Source organism: Salvelinus fontinalis, chromosome 8, assembly GCF_029448725.1.
Source record: "Salvelinus fontinalis isolate EN_2023a chromosome 8, ASM2944872v1, whole genome shotgun sequence".
Lineage (NCBI taxonomy): Eukaryota > Metazoa > Chordata > Actinopteri > Salmoniformes > Salmonidae > Salvelinus > Salvelinus fontinalis.
Window position 1 is genome coordinate 32,142,088 of NC_074672.1, and position 24,372 is coordinate 32,166,459.

General features: G+C 43.5%; 1 protein-coding gene across 4 annotated transcripts in view; it reads left to right on the plus strand.

Moving 5' to 3' along the window:
- The first annotated feature begins 876 nt into the window (after nucleotides 1-876).
- Nucleotides 877-24,372, plus strand: part of LOC129861479 (protein AAR2 homolog) — a 53,919-nt gene continuing 30,423 nt past the window's right edge. For 2 of the 4 annotated variants that reach the window (XR_008760595.1, XR_008760594.1), the window contains exons 1-5: nucleotides 879-1,224; nucleotides 1,696-1,928; nucleotides 3,754-3,969; nucleotides 4,235-4,414; nucleotides 4,575-4,882. Coding sequence is in view for 1 of the 4 variants with exons in the window: in XM_055932863.1 (XP_055788838.1) it covers nucleotides 1,170-1,224; nucleotides 1,696-1,928; nucleotides 3,754-3,969; nucleotides 4,235-4,384 (654 nt within the window). In the remaining 3 variants the exon portion in view is untranslated. Of the gene's footprint in view, nucleotides 1,225-1,695; nucleotides 3,393-3,753; nucleotides 3,970-4,234; nucleotides 4,415-4,574; nucleotides 4,883-24,372 lie in introns of those variants that run through there. The other 2 variants (XM_055932863.1, XR_008760593.1) reach the window with 2 other exon arrangements.

Consider the following 24,372-nt stretch of genomic DNA (forward strand, 5'->3'; position numbering starts at 1 on the left):
CAGCATCATGCTGTGGGGAAGTTTTCATCGGCAGGGACTGGGAAACTGGTCAGAATTGAAGGAATGATGGATGGCGCTAAATACAGGGAAATTCTTGAGGGAAACCTGTTTCAGTCTTCCAGAGATTTGAGACTGGGACAGAGGTTCACCTTCCAACAGGACAATACTGCTAACTTCTACCGAGTACGGATCCCGGATCCGGGTTTGAAAATAGACAACTTACGGTGATCGCCACAAATAGTCATATTAAACATTCCTGAAAATAAAAGTGTCTCACATGCTTCAAAAGCCTCGAATCTTGCGAATCTAACTGCGTTGTCAAATTTAAAAAATGATTTGCTGCGAAAGAATAGGATGCTATTATCTGAGCTCAGCGCTCCATAAATAAATACTTTTCCAACCAGCACAAGCGTAACATTATCACAGATTGCATTGAAACAAATGGTTTACCTGTGGAAAATCTTCTCTGTTTGCAATCCCAATGCTCATTGTTACACACTGAATGGTCTTTAGTTCGGTTAAATCCCTTTTTTATAGCCTAACACGAAACATTTTGTGAACGCTTATGTCGTTGAATTTCATGTCATAAAATTTTTGGCGAAACATCCGACCTAAAAACACTGACTAAACCTGACGTTATCAAGTCAGGTTTGGTTTCCTTGAAATCAACTGTTTGTTTGTAACACAACCAAACGGTTGATGGGTCATTTTGCGGGACGTATTGATCCGAAAAAAACGATTGGAAGACAACGACCTCCGACCTCATTTGCGCACCAATCGGTGGACCATTGTCTCTTTGATTGACTGTATTTTAACCAAATGACAACTCATCGTCTTGAAATCTAGCTGGTTAGATAGCCAATGAACAGAGCTAAATGGCACTATCAAATGGTAATTTGTTTGGAGGCGAACTCACACGGAGAACCTGTGCGCCACAGCAGTCTTTTCATTTCGCATTTCAATGAGGAAGGAGTGAAAGTTATTACACGCAGCGGTATTTCGGCAACGTGCATCTTCAACTCTATTTTCATCGAAAATCATGGCGAATAAGTCTGGGAAAGCTAAGTCCAAGACTAGATATAGCAATGTAGAGGCAATTTTAGAAGAAATTGATCGTGATACAGATACAGAAATGTTATCTGAGGACGAATCTGTGGGAGCTGCCTCTTATGATTCTGAAACGGAGGCATATTTCTTGGAAGGAGAGGATATCGTTTTGGATTGGTAAGTTCTTGTCATTCTAATGCCGTTGTTTGTAATATAAAATGTTATTTGTGATAGTTTTTACGTTTTAGTTGCAATATATGCAAATGTTATGAAATGTGTAACGTACATGTGGGTATTCATTGTGAGGGTACGCTTGTATAGCGTGTAGCATGTGTACTGTACTTTGACAATATTATGGTAGCATGGCCACAGATATGATTTGAAACCAGTGTTTGTTCTATTGCCTGTTCTCTCTCTCTAAATAAAAATGTATTTCTGTAGAACGTAGCAGCCAACACAACCAGCTAGCCAGCATGTGTACTGTACTTTGACAATTTTATGGTAGCATGGCCACAGATGTGATTTGAAACCAGTGTTTGTTCTATTGCCTGTTCTCTCTCTATATATAAATAAAAATGCATATGTTTATTATACCTGTTGATACAGGGCTCATATGTGAAACTATTCTAACTGAAAATTGATTCACAGTGGCAATGATTCCGACTGGGAGCCCCCAGCACCGCCCCCAGCGCCAACCTGTTCTTCCATCCGGACCCCTGCTGTCTCTGGGCCATCTACCGGTCACACCGACAAAGAAGCGGAAGAGGGGAAGTGTGCCACCTGCTAGAGAAGGGACAGAAGGGCGTTGGCACACTGTCCTGGAAGATGATGTGGAGCCACCCCAGCCAACTTTCCGACCGAAAAGAGAGCCTGGACCTCAGGTGAACGCGAGCACAACATACAGCCCACTTGAGCTTTTCCAGTTGTTTTTCACCCATTCTGTTGTAGGTTCACTCGTGTCTAACACGAATAAGTTTGGGAAGAAGAAGCAGGCAGGCAAAAAGGTAGCATGGAAGCCCGTATCCATGTCAGACTTTTACTGCTACCTTTCACTGGTCATCTACATGGGGCTGGTGAAGCTGAAAAGCCTGACTGACTACTGGAAGACGTCATCACTCTACCAACTGCCTTTCCCCATGACTGTTATGTCCTGCAAAAGGCTTCTGGTTGTTTCACAGGCTCTTCACATCAGTGACCCAAAGGTTTATGAAGAGAATGACAAGAAGAAAGGCACAGCAACGTTTGATAGACTGTGCAAAATAAAACCTCTCTACTCCAGCATTGTTGAGGCCTGCAAGACCTACTTTCAGCCAGCCCAGAACCTGTCCATCGATGAGAGGATGGTAGCCTCAGTACTAATCAAGAATGGTGTTCATCCAAAACAAACCATTGCTACACGTCTGAAGTTTGCAAATGTGCACCTGGATGTTCCACAGCGCTACTGGCAAAATATTCTGTGGACAGATGAAACTACAGTTGAGTTGTTTGGAAGGAACACACAACACTGTGTGGAGAAAAAAAAGGCAGCACACCAACATGAAAACCTCCTCCCCACTGTAAAGTATGGTGGAGGGAGCATCATGGTTTGGGGCTGCTTTGCTGCCTCAGGGCCTGGACAGCTTGTTATCATTGACGGAAAAATGAATTCCCAAATTTATCAACAATAAAAAAGTATTACAAAAATACCTTTATTTAAGCAGGAGAATGTTAGGCTATCTGTCCACCAATTGAAGCTCAACAGAAGTTTGGTGATGCAACAGGACAACGACCCCAAACACAGAAGTAAATCAACAACAGAATGGCTTCAACAGAAGAAAATACGCCTTCTGGAGTAGCCCAGTCAGAGTGATGACTTCAACCCGATTGAGATGCTGTGACATGACCTCAAGAGAGCAGTTCACACCAGACATCCCAAGAATATTGCTGAACTGAAACAGTTTTGTAAAGAGGAATATTCCAAAATTCCCCCTGACTGTTGTGCAGGTCTGATCCACAACTACAGAAAATGTTTGGTTGAGGTTATTGCTCCAAAGAAGGGTCAACCAGTTATTAAATCTAAGGGTTCACATATTTTTCCCACCCTGCACTGTGAATGTTTACACGGTGTGTTCAATAAAGACATGAAAAATTATAATTGTTTGTGTGATATTAGTTTAAGCAGACTGTGTTTGTCTATTGGTGTGACCTAGATGAAGTTCAGATCAAATTGTATTACCAATTTATGCAGAAATCTTATATTTATTTCCAAAGGGTTCACATACTATTTCTTGCCACTGTATGCCCTGGACATTCTGCTGGAGAAACACCACCAGCAGCAACCACTCAATGAGCTAGGTGAAGCGGAAGTAAGATCTATGTGATATATTTGACTGATTTATGGAGAAGATAAAATGAATAGGAACTTAGACTAGACGTTATAGATAGCGAAACATCAAAAGAGATTGGGGCTTAGACATTTGAATTGACATGATTGCAACCATGCTGTAGTCATACGTCGTTCTGCCTCAGGTGCCTATCCTCAACCACTATAAACCACATCTAATAGGAAAACTGACAACTGCAGCCTTTGCTCTAAGAGCTGTAAAATAACCTGGATATGTCACATTACTGTTTTGTGTTCGTTCATCGGCAGTTGAAAATTAACTGTCTTTCTGATTGCCTCTATGTTTCTCGCCTATGCCTTTCCCTCTCCCTCCCTCTCCCCAGGTGAGCTGCAGTTTGCATTTGTGTGTTTTCTCATTGGGACAGTGTACTTACGAGGGCTTTGAGCACAGGAAGCGTCTGCTGGCCCTGCTGTGTCGTAGTGATAGCCCGGATCTATACCTGGGCCTCATCGCTGTGCTCTACCAGCAGCTGGGAGAGATACCTACAGACTTCTCTGTGGACATTGTGTCTCAGGACAACTACCTCACCACGTTACAGGTGAGCTGGCATCAATGAAACCCCATCATTACTGATGTCTGTATTATAGAATATCTCCCCCAGTTCTAGAAGACAAAACAGACCGCACCGAAAATTGGTTAAAAGCAGCAGGTGGCCATCCTATCGCATCTGACCACAGAACACAGTCCATCATTTTCTATTCATTTCCTGATAATTCTACATGTTGAATCGGCTGCACACGGCCAGTGTTTGTTACGGTGTGACTCGTGTCTAACTTGCTCTCCATTTCCCTTCTCTCCATCAGGACTTCTTCCAGTTTGCCAGTGGGCCTGGGGTGGACGGCACCCTGCGGAAGAGGGCAGAGAAGTTCAAGGCCCACCTGACCACTGAGGTAGATCCTGACGATTGTGACCCTGTCGTAGTGTTACTGCCTGAGAAGATCACACTGGACTGAGCATGCTCTGAAGAACATCCAGGGTCATAGGTATGTGGGGGTCAGGAAATAGGACTGCAACCTTGTCTTAAAGAAGAGACATACATTTAAAAAAATTGTATTGTTTATATTTTTATTTATTATACTTTTAGCCTTTTTTCACCCCAATTGGTAGTTATAGTCTTGTCCCATCCCTGCAACTCGTATACAGACTCAGGAGAGGCGAAGGTCAAGAGCCATGCATCCTCCGAAACTAGCCCTGCCAAGCCGCACTGCTTCTTGACACACTGCTCGCTTAATCCAAAAGCCAGCCACACCAATGTGTGGGAAGAAACACCATACCACTGGCGACCGAAGTCAGCTTGCATGCGCCTGGCCTGCCACAAGGAGTCGCTAGAGTGCGGTGGAACAACGACATCCCGGCTGGCCAAACCCTCCCCTAATCCGGATGTCGCTGGGCAAATTGTGCGTCATCTCCCGGTCACGGCCAGCTGTGACACAACGTAGGATCAAACCCAGGTCTGTAGTGACGCCTCTGTTTTCTTTGTCTCTCATTTCCTTCAAGTGTGTTGCCTTGAGTTTGACTATTCTTAGGAAAACAACTGACCTCCAAGGCTCTTGATGCTGGGGTGTCATTCTAGTTCTGGCCATGCTTCCCCCTCCCTGGCTCTCTGGCTTTAACTTCTCTGCCAGTCTACTCATAAACAGGCACATGTCCATCTAAAATGAACGGTCCAATTGGAATCAGGAATGAGGTCAATATGGCACTTTCTACGGGGATCATTCTAAGGTTCTAGAGGAGAATGGGGAAATGTGGAAAACCTCAATGATACCCTCTAGTGGTCCTTCTGTGTTCATGTTAGCACCTATCATCAATAATTAGTTATTTTTTGGAAGTGCCTGTCTTACAGTACATCAGAAAAAGCCCAAATAAGCTACCGTGCTTTATTTAACACCATACCTGAAACTCTCATGTATTTTTTACAAGGTGTTTATAAGAAATGCTAGTGGGAAATGACCCTAGAACAGTTCATTCTGAACATTATGAACTCTCTGCCTTGATCTAACCGTGGCCACTGAAGACTTGTTGTTCAAACCAAATCAAATGTTATTGGTCACATACACATATTTAGCAGATTTTATTGAGGGTGTAGAGAAATGCTTGAGCTCCAAGCTCCAACACTGCAGTAGTATCTAACAGTACACAAGAATCTAAAAGTAAAAGAATGGAACTGAAAATTATAGATGTGATGAGATGTATATATGTATTATGGACAGTATGTGGATTGAATATGTAGTATATCTGAAAACGTAGGATAGAATAGTGTATGTACAGCAATAGTTTAATAGGTTGGCCTAGACTAGTGACACGATCGTGGAAATAACATTCGGAACAAGGCGCTGATATGGGTTCCACATCCTTTCATTTGTGAAACGCACAAAACAAGAAAAAAGCAAACAATACGTGAAGCTATAGAGTGCTCACAGGCAACTACACATAAACAAGATCCCACAAACACAGTGGGGAAATGACTAACTAAATATGATCTCCAATCAGAGACAACGATAAACAGCTGCCTCTGATTGGGAACCATACCAGGCCAACATAGAAATAAAACAACCTCGATTACCCACCCTAGTCACACCCCAACCTAATCAAAATAGAGAATAAAAAGGCTCTCTATGGTCAGGGCGTGACAACTAGAATACAGTTAAAGTCAGAAGTTTACATACACTTAACTCGTTTTTCAACCACTCCACAAAAGTCGGTTAGGGCATCTACTTTGTGCATGCCACAAGTCATTTTCCCAACAATTGTTTACAGACAGATTATTTCACTTATAATTCACTGTATCACAATTCCAGTGGGTCAGAAGTTTACATACACTAAATTGACTGTGCTATCAAACAGCATGGGAAATTCCAGTAAATTATGTCATGGCTTGAGAAGATTCTGACAGGCTAATTGACATCATTTGAGTCCATTGGAGGTGTACCTGTGGATGTATTTCAAGCCCTACCATCAAACTCAGTGCCTCTTTGCTTGACATCATGGAGAAATCAGCCAAGACCTCAGAAAAAAATTGTAGACCTCCACAAGTCTGGTTTATTGTTGGAAGCAAATCCCAAGCGCCTGAAGGTACCACGTTCATCTGTACAAACAATAGTACGCAAGTATAAACACCATGGGACCACACAGCCATCATACCGCTCAGGAAGGAGACGCGTTCTGTCTCCTAGAGATGAATGCACTTTGGTGCGAAAAGTGCAAATCAATCCCAGAACAACAGCAAAGGACCATGTGTAGATGTTGGAGGAAACAGGTACAAAAGTATCTATATCCACAGTTAAACGAGTCCTATATAGACATAACCTGAAAGGCCGCTCAGCAAGGAAGAAGCCACTGCTCCAAAACCGCCAAAAAAAATGCCAGACTACGGTTTGCAACTGCACATGGGGACAAAGATAGTACTTTTTGGAGAAATGTCCTCTGGTCTGATGAAACAAAAATAGAACTATTTGGCCATAATGACCATCGTTATGTTTGGAGTGCGGTAGCAGAGGGAACAGTCTATGACTAGGGTGGATGGAGTCTTTGACAATTTTTAGGGCCTTCCTCTGACACCGCCTGGTGTAAAGGTCCTGGAAGGCAGGAAGCTTGGCCCCAGTGATGTACTGGGCCGTTTGCACTCCCCTCTGTAGTGCCTTGCGTTGGAAGCCAAGCAGTTGCCATACCAGGCAGTGATGCAACCAGTCAGGATGCTCTCAATGGTGCAGCTATACAATCATTTGAGGATCTGAGGACCCATACGAAATATTTTCAGTCTCCTGAGGGGGAATAGATTTTGTCGTGCCCTCTTCACGACTGTCTTGGTGTGCTTGGATCATGTTAGTTTGTTGGTGATGTGGACACCAAGGAACTTGAAGCTCTCAACCTGCTCCACTGCAGCCCCGTCAATGAGAATGGGGGCGTGCTCGGTCCTCTTTTTCCTGTAGTCCACAATCATCTCCTTTGTCTTTGATCATGTTGAGGGAGAGGTTGTTGTCCTGGCACCACACGGCCAGGTCTCTGACCTCCTCCCTATAGGCCGTCTCATCGTTGAGGGAGAGGTTGTTGTCCTGGCACCACACGGCCAGTTCTCTGACGTCCTCTCTATAGGCTGTCTCGTTGTTGTCGGTGATCAGGCCTACCACCGCTGTGTCATCGGCAAACTTAATGATGGTGTTGGAGTCGTACCTAACCATGCAGTCATGAGTGAACAGGGAGTTCAGGAGGGGACTGAGCACACACCTCTGAGGGGCCCCTGTGTGAGGATCAGCATTGCGGATGTGTTGTTACCTACCCTTGCCACCTGGGTGTGGCCTGTTAGGAAGTCCAGGAGCTTTGAGGGAACTATGGTGTTGAACGCTGAGCTGTAGTCAATGAATAGCATTCTCACATAGGTGTTCCTTTTGTCCAGGTGGGAAAGGGCAGTGTGGAGTGCAATAGAGATTGCATCATATGTGGATCTGTTGGGGCGATATGCAAATTGGAGTGGGTCTCGGGTTTCTGGGATAATAGTGTTGATCTGAGCCATGACCAGCCTTTCGAAGCACTTCATGGGTAAAACAGTATGTAAACATTATTAAAGTGACCAGTGTTCCATGCCTATGTACAAAGGGCAGCAGCCGTTAAGGTCCAGGCTTGAGTAACTGGATGGTAGCCAGCTAGTGACAGTGACTAAGTTCAGGGCAGGGTACTGGGCGGAAGCCGGCTAGTGATGGCTATTTAACAGTCTGATGGCCTTGATTTCACAACCATCCGTAACGTGTGTCTAATATAGCATGCAGTATCATTACTATTCACTGTAACCTTGGGTAACTGGTCATTCTCTTTGATTACACAACTTTAAATCTGTGTGTGCTTTTTGGTTACTCTGTTCTGTAAATGTTACTTACAGATTACGTCCACTAGATGGCGGCGTTGATCTTCACTGTAGATCTGTTACTTTGGCTAGAGATCAATCTGGAGGAAAACATGTTTGGTCTCTGATAGTATCAATGGATTAATAAAACCATTGCATATTCTAGAATGAGGATGTCAGTTATACCTTCAAAATACATTTCCCCTATCAATCTGTGACACCAGTGCATCACTGTTCATAAGGTGCCGTGTGGTACATGTTTCTGTTACATTTTGAACAGTGTTGAGGAGGCTGGTGTGTTTCAGGTTTGCTCTATGAAAGGAAAGATCCGCCAGCAAGACGTTGTCTTGGAGATGCTGCCACTGCCTTTTTGTGCATTCACAGCTGAGAATAGATCTGTCCCTCCAGGATTCCACGATTACAATTTGTTGTTGCAAAATCTGAAATTCCCCGCTTATTATACGAGTGCTTGCAAATTTCCACATAAAACAGTCAAATGATCGCCATTTTGTCGCATGGTTCAAAAAAGACACACATCAACAAACTTTTTCCCTCATCGGTGCATTTTCCCAACAAATTGGACAAAATCATTGCATATTGCCATGTGTAGCAGTGTGATGTTGTTCCCCTAGATTATGCACCAAATTGCACACAAGGACCAATTTAAATAGGCCAGGTCAAGAGGGAATGTTAATAATTTGATAATAATAATAATAATTCAGTGTTTTTATTTAATTACAGCTGCATAGCTAATGTTATTTTTTGGTGTACAAACACTTTTTCATATCAATATTGATATGTGATTGTAAAAGTTGAGTACATTTTGGTTTGGCCCATCGCGGGGTTATCTGTATTTCCGTGCCCCTTATTATTCTCTTTTGCCTGACCTTCGGCTAGCAAGGTGCCTGAGAGCTGTGACTGCGCCAAAGGAGAAAATATTGTGTGTTGTCTCTTCGTGTGCAGGGCAAATAAAAATAATCCAACCAGCAGACCTACAGTTGTGGCAGTGTCATAATTAAAAGTACACAACGCAGAATGAACAACGCTACACATGCAACATTTCAGAATTGCCGCAGCAGAATCAAACATTTTGCCCGCAAATATCCCAAAGAATTTCCTCTTAATCTTGAAGGGACTGAATAAATTACCAACACTTTTCAGATTGAGGAAGAATCAGAAACTCCCTACTGTTTAGTGTTGGCAGGGGGTGGTTTGAGTGTGTGTGTGTGTGTGTGTGTGTGACCTTCCATTTAGTCTACTTTGTCAAGTGGTAGTTAATGTGAGACAGTGATGCAGTGAGCTCCATTGTGAGAGTCTAAAAACATTTGGGAGTTGCTGGAACTGATTTCACGATGTTCATGAGGCCTGAAATGGTGTGTGTGTGCGTGCTTGTTCTTGCGGATGTGTAGAGAATACCCTCTCATTGACTCTTAGGGGTTTGGAACAGGCCTTATGTTTGCCTGTTGATCCATCCGCCATTCATCTATTCATCCATTTGTCTTTCATCCGCCACTTCTGGTAGGTTTCTGTCCCTTAGCTCCAGTGATTCCCTTTGAGGCCCTGCTCTGTGAAACAGTCTGTGGAATCAACCAGATGCTGGAAAGAGGAGAGCCTCATAATATAATTACCTCAGCCAATGGAATCTCTACTATTGGTGTTGAGTCACCTATAGTTCTAATTGTATGGAAATGTGTTCCGCAGTCTCAGCCTTCGCTTTTGATGCTCCATAGAATGTTTTTTATTATTATTGTGATTGTTTTTGCATGTAAATAAATTCTGGAACTCATTTCCCACCTATCTGATGAATGTTCTGAGCTGGTGGTCCATCAGATGACCCAAGTCCTGCTCTGTGGTTTGAGTGTCATGTATAGAGAGGAGGCTAGACTGGTATGGGCTTTCAGTGAAGAATAGAGAAGAGGTCTTCATTAAGGAGTTGAAAATGAATTGAAACTCAAGTGAACTCAGTTGTTCCTACACTATGTAAGTGGTCAGTGGTGGTCCATTCCCAAGCCTGCAGAACAGGACCATACACATGGGCCGTGGTCCGTCACTCTCTCTCAGGGCGAGACACGTGTCAGCTGACCACTGGGGTTTCAACAACTATGGCTGGAATGAATAACTGACTAATTACTACCACATTTCCTCCACAGCAACGGAAGGAATGTCAACCAGACATTCAAATACATAGGAATCAGTGGAGGCTGGTGGGAGAAACTATTGGAGGATGGGCTCATTGTAATAGCTGGAATGGAATTAATGGAGTGGTATCAAACACCAAACATATGAAAATCACGTTTGACTCTGTTCCATTAATTCCATTCCAGCCATAACATGAGTCCGTCCTCCAATGGCTCCTCCCACCAGCTTCCGCTGATAGGAATATATTGGTGTAGGACCTAAAGCTTTAAAGCTAGAATGTTTTGACTTAATGAATTAATGATATATACCCAATGATTCTTGAAGAATATAACTTATATTATGCCTCATGAGCTTAGTTCAAATGTCGTACCCCATAAGAACCCAAAATGGAAGCTTGTTTTACATTGTTTACAAACATTGGAGTAAATGTATTCAAACATTAGAAATGGTCTCATATCCTCAAACAAATGGATAAAACTATACTTCATCCAGCTTTTTACCAAAACAGAGGTGGGGTGCCACTTTGTTATTGTTTCAATTAATGACAACTTTAATGGAAATGCTATTTCATATATTTAACAGACATGTGAACACCCTACTGTGGATGTGTCAGGGAATTTGACATCAGGAGTACAGCTCCTCAACATGCTCTCCAATTAGTTTGGACATTCAGTCAGGCGGACCATCACTGTGTCCCATTTCATTCCAATAACCCCCCCACCCCTTCTAAAACCATCCTAATTGCGTCCGGAATTGCAACCATTTCTTTTTAATATCTCTGATGTGTTTCATTTGGGGAGCCCAGCCTGTGCTGCCTGTCACACACACACACAGACACAGAGAACACAAAGACGGTCTAGAAAGCTGGAAGCGGAGGTTGATTTTGTGGAACCTGAAAACATACACTCCCAGCCCCTGTCAGTCAATATGGGTTTTTTACTCCATTAGATGTGGAATGGTGATTTCCATAGAGCTCACAGGTTGGTCAGGCTGCCAGTAAAAACACTGATCTCTCTGTCTCTCACTGTACCCCCTCAGAGCAGGAGCTAATGCATGGAAGGAAGGAGTGTGTGTGTGTGTGAATGAGAGAGAGTTATGGGTCAATCTGCATAGCCATATTTCTCAGGTTTCATGGAAGACTTGACATTGTCTCTCTTTCTCACATTGACAGTCAATCTGTTTAAATTCATCACCACTTTGTGGTAAAGCGAGGTACATAATTGTAATGAATAGCTTGTCAGTGTGGGCTTTTAGTAATTGACCATGTCCCCATGATTACATGTGGGAAGGACTGGTACGGGATATGCGCGTGTGTGTGTGTTGCCTATAGGACTAGCTGCTTTTTACAGCGCTATATGGACCACTTTGGTTCTGAAGCCAAATGTGTGTTTATAAACCTGCACCAAGGTTTTTTTTCTCAGACTGTGAATTCTAAATGGCTCGGTCCAGCTAAGTACATCATTGTCATGAATAGCTCATCAGAGTGTGGGCTTTTAGTAATTGACCATGTCCCCATGATTACATGTGGGAAGGACTGGTATTAGCCTAGTGGTTAAGAATGTTGGGCCAGTAAGCAAAAGGTCACTGGTTCAAATCCACAAGCCAGCTTGAGCAAGGAACTTAATACTGATTGCTCCTCTAAGTTTCTCAGGATAAGTGAATCAACTAAAATGTGAATGTTTAAAGCAAATTGGGATCATTCATGTTTAGAAAAAATGTAATTCACAGTACAGTTATTACGTATAGGAGGAGATATGCATCTGTAGGTCCAGGCTGTTTTCTATGCTGAGTATTCCCAACCCAGACAGACTTTCTGAGACATTGTGCATTACATGTCCACTGCGCTGCACACAATTTAAGCTTAGTCTTAAATGATGCAAGCCAATATATACCAGAGATAATGGACTGTTAATGTTACCAGCACCGTACCAGGCTGCATACTACTGCTGGCTTGCCTCGGTAGCTAAGCAGGGTGGGTCCTGGATGAGAGACCAGATGCTGCTGGAAGTGGTGTTGGATGGCCAGTAGGAGACACTCTTTCCTCTGGTCCCCAAAAGATATCCCAAGGCAGTGATTGGGGACATGTCCCTGTATAGGCTGGTGTATTTTAGCTTGGATGTTAAACAGGTGTCCTAACTCTCTGGGTCACTAAAGATCCCATGGCACTTATCGTAAGAGTAAGGTTATAAACCCTGGTGAACTGGCTAAATTCCTAATCTGGCCCTCATACCATCATGGCCACCTAATCATCCCCAGCTTCCAATTGGCTCATTCCCCCTCTCCCTTGTAACTATTCCCCAGGCTGTTACTGTAAATGAGAATGTGTTGTCAGTAAATTTAGCTGGTAAAATAAGTTTATTTTATTTTATTGCAACCACACAACTCAAATGCCGGTTCACCAGTTGATCTATAAATTCTACATTTATTCAAAGCCCTCAAGAACTATTGTCCGCTAAAGATGAACATCTGTTAATATCTGCCAATTTGTTGGCTGTCGAGAATCAAGACGACCTGTCCCCAGAGTTTCCTATACAGTTAATCTCTTTCCGTAACGTGGTAATTAAGTAGAACAAGAGGCTCAATTAAAGATGTTGCAGAACTGCTGTACTTTAAGCACCACTCCCTTCTGCCCAGTTTCAATGATGCTGCTATAGCAATCAAGCTATTTTTACCATCCCTGTAACTGTCGCTTCTGTGGAGAGATCGTTTTGTCAACTAAAACTCATAATGAACTACAAGAAGAAGCATAGGCTCTCGGCCTGAAATACGCTTTTGAACACCTGAGTCAGCTCCAGTCATTGCACTGGTGCCGTCGCAATGAACACGAGAGGAGACAGAGAGCTGGTTTCAAACGCAGGGAGCAGCAGGTGTTTATTGTAAAGGACCACAGCAGGAAGCAGGTAGCTGGGTCCAGGGGCAGGCAGAAGGTCATACACAAGTGGTCCAACAGGGCAGCAGAACAGGCAGGGAACAGGCTAGTAACGTAGTCCGGGAGATCAGGCAATAGGTAGATAACAGGAAAGCCGATAGGCTAAAGTACAGGGAGGGAATAGGCGTCGTTAGTGAGGCAGGCAAAAACTATCATACATGGGAGTAACTCGCAGGAAACCCAGCACTCTGAAATACGTGTGTCACAAAACAAACAATACCTCACAGTGATGGGGTGCAAAGAACTGAACTAAATAGTATTCAGGTGATTGGGATCTGGAGAGTGAGCTGCGTTTAGGGGATCTAGGTGTTTGAGCTGGAATGTGAGCTGCGTTCAGGGGATCTAGGTGTTTGAGAGTTTGAGCTGGAATGCGAGCTGCGTTTAGGGGATCTAGGTGTTTGAGAGTTTGAGCTGGAATGCGAGCTGCGTTTAGGGGATCTAGGTGTTTGAGAGTGTGAGCTGCGTTTAGGGGATCTAAGTGTTTGAGATGGTGAGCTGGAAAGTGAGCTGCTTTCAGGGGATCTAGGTGTTTGAGAATGTGAGCTGGAAACTGAGCTGCTTTCAGGGGATCTAGGTGTTTGAGAGTGTGAGCTGGAAAGTGAGCTGCTTTCAGGGGATCTAGGTGTTTGAGGGTGTGAGCTGGAATGTGAGCTGCTGTCAGGGGATCTAGGTGTTTGAGAGTGTGAGCTGGAATGTGAGCTGCGTTTAGGGGATCTAGGTGTTTGAGAGTTTGAGCTGGAATGTGAACTGCTTTCAGGGGATCTAGGTGTTTGAGAGTGTGAGCTGGAATGTGAGCTGCTGTCAGGGGATCTAGGTGTTTGAGAGTTTGAGCTGGAATGTGAGCTGCTTTCAGGGGATCTAGGTGTTTGAGAGTGTGAGCTGGAATGTGAGCTGCTGTCAGGGGATCTAGGTGTTTGAGGGTGTGAGCTGGAATGTGAGCTGCTGTCAGGGGATCTAGGTGTTTGAGGGTGTGAGCTGGAATGTGAGCTGCTGTCAGGGGATCTAGGTGTTTGAGGGTGTGAGTTGGAATGTGAGCCGCTGTCAGGGGATCTAGGTGTTAGAGTGTGAGCTGGAATGTGAGCTGCTGTCAGGGGATCTAGGTGTTTGAGGGTGTGAGCTGGAATGTGAGCTGCTGTCAGGAGATCTAGGTGTTAGAGTGTGAGCTGGAATGTGAGCTGCTGTCAGGGGATCTAGGTGTTTGAGGGTGTGAGCTGGAATGTGAGCTGCTGTCAGGGGATCTAGGTGTTTGAGAGTTTGAGCTGGAATGTGAGCTGCTGTCAGGGGATCTAGGTGTTTGAGAGTTTGAGCTGGAATGTGAGCCGCTGTCAGGGGATCTAGGTGTTTGAGGGTGTGAGCTGGAATGTGAGCTGCTGTCAGGGGATCTAGGTGTTTGAGGGTGTGAGCTGGAATGTGAGCTGCTGTCAGGGGATCTAGGTGTTTGAGGGTGTGAGTTGGAATGTGAGCTGCTGTCAGGGGATCTAGGTGTTTGAGGGTGTGAGCTGGAATGTGAGCTGCTGTCAGGGGATCTAGGTGTTTGAGGGTGTGAGCTGGAATGTGAGCTGCTGTCAGGGGATCTAGGTGTTTGAGGGTGTGAGCTGGAATGTGAGCTGCTGTCAGGGGATCTAGGTGTTTGAGGGTGTGAGTTGAACGCAGACGTTACAGCCGTTGTAGCCTACTCCACGGCATTTATTCACTGATATCCTCTTATACTTTCAATCAGTTGAAAAGCGCAGCATCATATGAGGCAAAATGCATCTTACCATCTGTATTTCTATATGTTGAAAACATGATTGCTGGCATGCAAAACATTTTGGGAGTTTTCCTTTAACTGCTGAGTGGGTGGGGGACAGAAGTAAGGGGAGCGCAGTCTGGTAGCCATGACTCTAGTCGATGGACTGCATTAGATTGGTCTATAGAGCTCATTCCCAGGACCATATCTGAATTGTGAATTCACATGTCATTTTATGACTTTCTTCTCGTTTAAACTATAGATAAATTGCAGTTTAAACGTTAAGCGCTATATGGACCATTTTGGTTCTGAAACCAGATGTGTGTTTATAAACCTTCACCAATGTATATTTTCTCTGATGGTGAATGGTAAACAGCTCGGTCCATCCTTCATGTAATGCAAAATCAATCAGTGTTAACTACACTGTAAATATTATATGATTGACGCCATGTGAATGTGCAGTGAAGAATTGTGTGTATGTGCAGTAGGGATGTGACAAATCTAAAACCTTCATGTTTAAACTGCAAGTTGAGTTTTTTTACAACAGAAAAATCCTAAAGTTACATGTGAATTCATAATGCAGATATGGTCCTGCTAATGACCTCTAGAAGGCAATGCAGTTAGTTCCATCTACTACAGGCTACCAGACGGCGCTCACCTTACTGCTGTCCCCCACCCACTTTGCAACAATGGTAGTTATGACATTTTTAGGTATTCTGCTGTGTGCCTCTCCTCTGCCTTCTCAGTGGTCAGTACATGGGACTTCATGTCCCACTTCTCATTAATGTGATGGCTCACTGCAGTGATGTATGACAGTGTTTTCATATACGTCCAATAATCTGTTGTTAATGCCACATATGGGGTGTTTGAAAGCTCTTGCTTTGTACTTACAGCGCAATTATTGAACAATTTCTCCATCCGGACCATCACAGTTTTTCGACATTGCATCTTGCAGCCTGGTTCTAGATATACCATATTGAAGCAGACATCCTCTACCATTGACAATGTCTGCATAACAACTGGAATCATTTCTGGAATCAGCGCTGTGATTTTCTCACTCCGTCCCTTATTGTCTTCTGTGGGGTCTCACAATTAGGGGATTTGTTTCTAAAAGTTAACGATCCCAATTTCATTTAAACGTTCACACCTCTGATGTGCCGTGAGAGTCAGTGAAAGATATGACCATGTGTGTAACGGTAGATTGTGTGTGGGCAGTGTGCATGCAAGTGTGTGTGTATATGTGGTAGTCAAGCCTTTACCAATGTGAGCCCACTGGGCAGTCCCAGAACTCAGCTCCCCCACGCGGCTCAGGCTGCCCCTCTATCTCCCTCCATCAGTCCTGGTCCCCGAGGGTCAGTTTTGGAGCCCCCTCCCTCTGGTTTTACCTGGTTATTCCTTTCCCCCCTCAGAAGTTTTAAGTATGTTCATGAGGCAGGCACGTGCACTCTCCCAAGGAGTGTTTAAATGTGTGTGTGTGAGGAACAGTGGTTGAGAGAGCGTGTGTGTTTGAAGCTCAGAGTGTGTTAGTAACTATGCTCAGAGGAAAGCTATGCGTGTGAACAATGTGTTCTGTTATAGTAATCTGCAGAAGTAATTAATGGCAAGAGCTGAAAACAAGGCCATGGCCCTTTGAAGCCTGGTCAACAGCCGGCGTGCGTGTCTTTGTGTGTGAGAGAGTGTGTGTGTGTGTGTGTGTGTGTGTTTCTTACTTGGTATGAAAGCCTGCTGTACTGGCCTGCTAACTTTAATGAAGTAATGCTTCAACAACTACTACCTAAGTGAACCTACTGAAGTGGTCAAAATATTGCTAGTTATGAATGAAACCTCTATGAGCATCTTACAAGGTGCAGTTATTTTCCATTCTTTTCACCTTTGTCATGACACAAGACGAGACCCAGATGTAGACACAAGAGGCAGATGGTTGGAGTCTTAAAATGTTCATTAATCCAAAAGGGTAGGCAAGAGAATGGTCGTAGACAGTTCAGAGTCCAGGAGGTACAGAGTGGCAGACAGGCTCGTGGTCAAGGCAGGCAGAATGGTCAGGTAGGCGGGTACAAAGTCCAGAAACAGGCAAGGGACAAAACCGGGAGGACAAGAAAAAGGAGAACGCAAAAACCAGGAGAACGGGGAAAACGCTGGTTGACTTGGAAACATACAGTACAAGACGAACTGGCACAGAGAGACAGGGATGAATACACTGGGGAAAATAAGCAACACCTGGAGGGGGTGGAGACAATCACGGAGACAGGTGAAACAGATCAGGGCGTGACAATATTGTAATGTAATGTACACCCTGCAGCTTTAGGCAAGGATAAGGGCGCAAGAAAGCATATCCTTGAGTTTAGCCATGAGATTCTAACTTTTGGGATGGAGGCTGACTGGGGACACACAGTACCAGCCAAAAGTGTGGACACACCTACTCATTCAAGGGTTTTTCTTTATTTGTACTATTTTATACTTTATAGAATAATAGTGAAGACTTCAAAACTATGAAATAACACATCGAATCATGCAGTTACCAAAAAAGCTTTAAACAAATCAAAATATATTTTATATTTGAGATACCAAGTAGCCCCCCTTTGCCTTGATGACAGCTTTGCACACTCTTGGCATTCTCTCAACCAGCTTCATGAGGTACTCACCTGGAATGCATTTCAATTAACATGTGTTTCATGTTAAATAGTTAATTTGTGGAATTTCATTCCTTATTAATATGATTGAGCCAATCAGTTGTGCTGTGACAAGGTAGGGGTGGTATACAGAAGATATCCCTATTTGGTAAAAGACCAAGTCCATATTATGGCAAGAACAGCTCAAATAAGCAAAGAGAAACGACAGTCCATCGTTACTTTAAGACATGAAGGTTAGTCAATCCGGAACATTTCAACCACTTTGAAACTTTCTTCAAGTGCAGTCACAAAAACCATCAAGTGTTATGATGAAACTGGCTCTCATAAGGACCACCACAGGAAAGGAAGACCCAGAGTTACCTCTGCTGCAGAGGATAAGTTCATTAGAGTTACCAGTCTCAGAAATTGCAGCCCAAATAAATGTAGATGTATGACACACGCACGCACACGAACACACATACACTGTCACTGCCTTTGTGTTTGTCTTTGCATTCACAGCTAAGAATAGATGACCAACATTTTTCATACTGAGGACTCAGAGACGCCCCGTTGTTTAGTGTTGGCAAGGGGTGGTATGTGTGTGTGTGTGTGTCTGTGTGTGTGTCTCCCTCCCTTTAGTCTGTGCCTTTAGTCTCTTTTGTCAAGTGGTAGTTAATGTGAGACAGTGATGCAGTGAGCTCCATTGTGAGAGTAGTCAAAGCCATCTTAACAACATTTGGGGGTTGATGGAGCTGACTTCACAACATTCATGAGGGCAGAAATGGTGTGTGTGTGTGTATGTGCGTGCATGTGTGTTCTTGCACATGTGTAAAGAATACCCTCTCATTGACTCTGAGGGGTTTGGAACAATCCTTATGTTTGCCTGTTGATCCATCCGCCATTCATCTATTCATCCATTTGTCTTTCATCCGCCACTTCTGGTAGGTTTCTGTCCCTTAGCTCCAGTGATTCCCTTTGATGAGGCCCTGCTCTGTGAAACAGTCTGTGGAACCAATCAGAAGCTAGAAAGAGAGCCTCCTAATGTAATTGCCTCAGCCAATGGAATCTCTACTATTGATGATGATTCACCTATAAATCTAATTCTATGGAAATGTTTTTGCATATAAAGATATTCTGGAACTCATTTCCCACCTATCTGATGAATGTTCTGAGCTGGTGGTCCATCAGATGACCCAAGTCCTGCTCTGTGGTTTGAGTGTCATGTATAGAGAGGAGGCTAGACTGGTATGGGCTTTCAGTGAAGAATAGAGAAGAGGTCTTCATTAAGGAGTTGAAAGTGAATTGAAACTCAAGTGAACTCCGTTGTTCCTACACTATGTAAGTGGTCAGTGGTGGTCCATTCCCAAGCCTGCAGAACAGGACCATACACATGGGCCGTGGTCCGTCACTCTCTCTCAGGGCGAGACACGTGTCAGCTGACCACTGGGGTTTCAACAACTATGGCTGGAATGAATAACTGACTAATTACTACCACATTTCCTCCACAGCAACGGAAGGAATGTCAACCAGACATTCAAATACATAGGAATCAGTGGAGGCTGGTGGGAGAAACTATTGGAGGATGGGCTCATTGTAATAGCTGGAATGGAATTAATGGAGTGGTATCAAACACCAAACATATGAAAATCACGTTTGACTATATTCCAGTTATTACAATGAGTCAGTCCTCCAATAGCTCCTCCCACCAGCCTCCACTGAAAGGAATACACTAAATGGACAAAGTAGGTGGACACCCCTTCAAATTAGTGGATTTGTCTCTTTCAGCCACACCCGTTGCTGACAGGTGTATAAAATCGAGCACACAGCCATGCAATCTCCATTGACAAACATTGGCAGTAGAATGACCCATAATGAAGAGCTCAGTGACTTTCAACTTGGCACCATCATAGGGTGCCACATTTCCAACAAGTCAGTTTGTCAAATTTCTGCCCTGCTAGAGCTGCCCAGTAAACTGTAGGGGATGTTATTGTGAAGCGGAAACATCTGGAAGCAACAACGGCTCAGCCGCGAAGTGGTAGGCCACACAAGCTCACAGAACGGGACCGGCGAATGCTGAAACGCTAGTCGCGTATAAAATATTCTGTCCTCAGATGCACCACTTACTACTGAGTTCCAATCAAATCAAATGTATTTACATAGCCCTTCGTACATCAGCTGATATCTCAAAGTGCTGTACAGAAACCCAGCCTAAAACCCCAAACAGCAAGCAATGCAGGTGTAGAAGCACGGTGGCTAGGAAAAACTCCCTAGAAAGGCCAAAACCTAGGAAGAAACCTAGAGAGGAACCAGGCTATGAGGGGTGGCCAATCCTCTTCTGGCTGTGCCGGGTGGAGATTATAACCGAACATGGCCAAGATGTTCAAATGTTCATAAATGACCAGCATGGTCAAATAATAATAATCACAGTAGTTATCGAGGGTGCAGCAAGTCAACACCTCAGGAGTAAATGTCAGTTGGCTTTTTTAGCAGGTCCGGTGAACAGGTCAGGGTTCCATAGCCGCAGGCAGAACAGTTGAAACTGGAGCAGCAGCAAGGCCAGGTGGACTGGGGACAGCAAGGAGTCATCATGCCAGGTAGTCCTGACGCATGGTCCTCCAATCTGCTTCTAGAAGCAAAGTCAGCACAAGAGCTGTGTCGGGAGCTTCCTGAAATGGATTTCCATGGCCGAGCAGCCTCACACAAGCCTAAGATTACCTTGCGCAATGCCAAGCGTTAGCTGGAGGAAACACAATGTGGAATGTGGAAACACATTCTCTGGAGTGATGAATCACGCTTCACCATCTGGCAGTCACACAGATTAATCTGGGTTTGACAGATGCCAGGAGAACGCTACCTGCCCCAGAGGGCCAACTGTAAAGTTTGGTGGAGGAGGAATAATGGTCTTGGGCTGTTTCATGGTTCGGGCTATGCCCCTTAGTTCCGGTGAAGGGAAATCTTAACGGTACACCATACAATAACATTTTTGATGATTCTGTGTTTCCAACTTTGTGTCAACAGTTTGGGTAAGGCCCTTTCCAGTTTTAGCATGACAATGCCCCTGTGCACAAAGAGAGGTCCATACAAATGTTTTTTCCAGATCGGTGTGGGAGAACATGACTGGCCTGCACAGAGCCCTGACCTCAACCCCATCGAAGACCTTTGGGATGAATTGGAATGCCGACTGCGAGCCAGGCCTAATTGCCCAACATCAGTGCCCGACCTCACTAATGCTCTTGTGGCTGAATGGAAGCAAGTCCCTGCAGCAACGTTCCAACATCTAGTTGAAAGACTTCCCAGAAGAGTGGAGGCTGTTATAGCAGCAAAGGGGGAACAAACTCCATATTAATGCCCATGATTTTGGAATGAGATTTTCGACGAGCAGGTGTACACATACTTTTTGTCCTGTAGTGTACATTGGTGTAGTTGCTACATACAATTTTTTGTAAATGAATTAATGATATATACCCATTGATTCTTGAATAATATAACTTATAAATGCCTCATGGGCTTAGTTCAACTGTCGTACCCCATCAGAACTGAAAATGTAAGCTTGTTGTACTCCAATGTTAGTAAACAATGTATATGTACCCAAACACTATATATCCTCAAAACATGGTTAAAACTAGAATTTTGATATCATGGATGGTCGTTCCTTATATCCATAGCTCTGTCTATGAATTTGAGAACGGTTATATTCCTCCAGGCTTATCCCTCAGCTTTTTACCAAAACAGATGCGGGGTGACCGTTTTGTTATTGTTTAAATTAAGGACTCTTGTTTTAATGGTTAAACTATTTCAGATCATTAACAGACGTGTCAACACCCTACTGTGGACAGGCATTTGACTTCAGGAGTACAGCTACTCGCCAAGCTCTCCAATCACACTGAAAAAAAATATAAACACAACATGTACATGGTTGGTCCCATGTTTCATGAGCTGAAATAAAATATCCTGGAACTTTTTCATATGCACAAAAAGCTTATTTCTCTCAATGTTTGTTCACAAATTAGTTTACATCCCTGTTAGTGAGCATTTCTCTTTTTCCAAGATAATCCAGCCACCTGGCAGGTGTGGTATATCAAGAAGCTGATAAAACAGCATGATCCTTACACAGGTGCACCTTGTGCTTGGTGACAATAAAAGGCGACTCTATAATGTGCATATTTGTTACACAACACAATGCCACAAGTTTAAAGGGAGTGTGGAATTGACAGGTTGACTGCAGCAATGTCCACCAGAGATTTGAATGTTCATTTTTTGTCCATAAGCCACCTCCAATAATTTTGGGTATCATCGTTCCAAGGTCTCCGACTGAATTCGCCAACCGACGTTCCTCTGCACTGCCACGTGCAACTTTTTCTCAGCTGGCACAATTTGATTGGCTGCTGTCCGATTCAAACTGTAATTCTTTAAATGAAGAGATGATGCGCTGCACACTTTTTTTAAGAGCATCATTTTTTATATTTGGGCTTGGGGAGGGTATCAAGTCAGGTCGGGTCAAAAGGCTCAAGTCCAAGTTAACTTCTTTGGGCTGCAAGCCCGAAGCCGGGCACAATATGACAACAGCCTCTTCAAGTGCAGGGCGTGAAATTCAAAATATATTTTTTTGAAATATTTAACTTTCACACACAAACAAGTCCAATACAGCATATGAAAGATAAACATCTTGTGAATCCAGCCAACATGTCTGATTTTTTAAATGTTTTACAGCGAAAAAAAATACAAAAAAGGACAGACATTTTTCACAGCACAGGTAGCATGCACAAAGCCAACCTAACTAACCAAGAACCAACCAAACTAACCAAGAAACAACTTCATCAGATGACAGTCTTATAACATGTTATACAATAAATCTATGTTTTGTTCGAAAAATGTGCATATTTGAGGTATAAATCAGTTTTACATTGCCGCTACCATCACAGCTACCGTCACAAATAGGACCGAAGCAGCCAGAGTAATTACAGACACCAACGTCAAATACCTAAATACTCATCATAAAACATTTCTGAAAAATCGATGGTGTATAGCAAATGAAAGACAAACATCTTGTGAATCCAGCCAATATTTCCGATTTTTTTAAGTGTTTTACAGCGAAAACACAATATAGCATTATATTAGCTTACTACAATAGCCTACCACACTACCGCATTCATTCATCAAGGCACGTTAACGATAGCAATAGGCACGTTAGTGATAGCGAATAAACCAGCAAAAGATATATAATTTGACTAACCTTGATAAGCTTCATCAGATGACAGTCCTATAACATCAGGTTATACATACACTTATGTTTTGTTCGAAAATGTGCATATTTAGAGCTGAAATCAGTGGTTATACATTGTGCTAACGTTGTGCTAACGTAGCATCTTTTTCCCACAACGTCCGGATATTTTTCTGACACTTTTTCTGACACACATATTCTGACCAAATTACTATTCATAAACATAACAAAAAAATACATGTTGTATAGGAAATGATAGATACACTAGTTCTTAATGCAATCGCCGTGTTAGAATTCTAAAAATAACCTCATTACAATATGCAGTTTACGTTATGGCGAGAGAGTACCAAAACCTGGCCGCAAACGACTAGTTCACATGTACGACAGATATATGAAATAACATCATAAAATGGGTCCTACTTTTGCTGATCTTCCATCAGAATGTTGTACAAGGGGTCCTTTGTCGGGAACAATTGTTGTTTGGATTTAGAATGTCCTCTTCTCCAGTCAATTAGCATGGAAAGCTAGCAAAGTGGCGCTAAGCTCTCCTTCCTGAACAAAGGCACACAACGCAACACGCCTAACGTCCCGAATAAATTTCAATAATCTAATGAAACTATATTGAAAAAACATACTTTACGATGATATTGTCACATGTATCAAATAAAATCAAAGCCGGAGATATTAGTCGTCTATAACGACAGCTGTACAGAAGGCAAATCCAGGTCCCTTCACGCGCTCTCCAGAAAACAGGAAACTGGTGACACGTCATGCCAAGAGCTATTATGCGAGCCCAGATCAAGTTACACACTCCATTTCTTCTCTCACTCCTTGTCGACATCTAGTGGAAGACGTATGAAGTGCATCTAAACTAATAAATATCAAGGACTTTAATAGGCAGGCCCTAGAACAGAGCATCGATTTCAGATTTTCCACTTCCTGTCAGGAAGTTTGCTGCAAAATGAGTTCTGTTTTACTCACAGATATAATTCAAACGGTTTTAGAAACTAGAGAGTGTTTTCTATCCAATAGTAATAATAATATGCATATTGTACGAGCATGAATTGAGTACGAGGCCGTTTGAAATGGGCACCTTTTATCCGGCTACTCAATACTGCCCCTGCAGCCCAAACAGGTTAATATCCCTGATACGTTTGATTTGCACACACACACACACACACACACACACACACACACACACACAGACGGTCTAGAAAGCAGGGTGCGGAGGTTGATTTTGTCAAACCTGAAAACATACCCTCCCAGCCCCTGTCAGTCAATGTGGGTTTTTCACTCCAGGTTGGTCAGGCTGCCAGTAAAAACACTGATCCCTCTCTCTCACTGTACCCCCTCAGCAGAGCAGGAGCTAATGCATTGAGGGAGTGTGTGTATGCGTGTGAGGGTGTTTGCGTGTGCGTACGTGTTTGCATGCGTGAGTGTGTGTGCGCACAAGTCTGTGTGTGAATGAGAGAGAGTT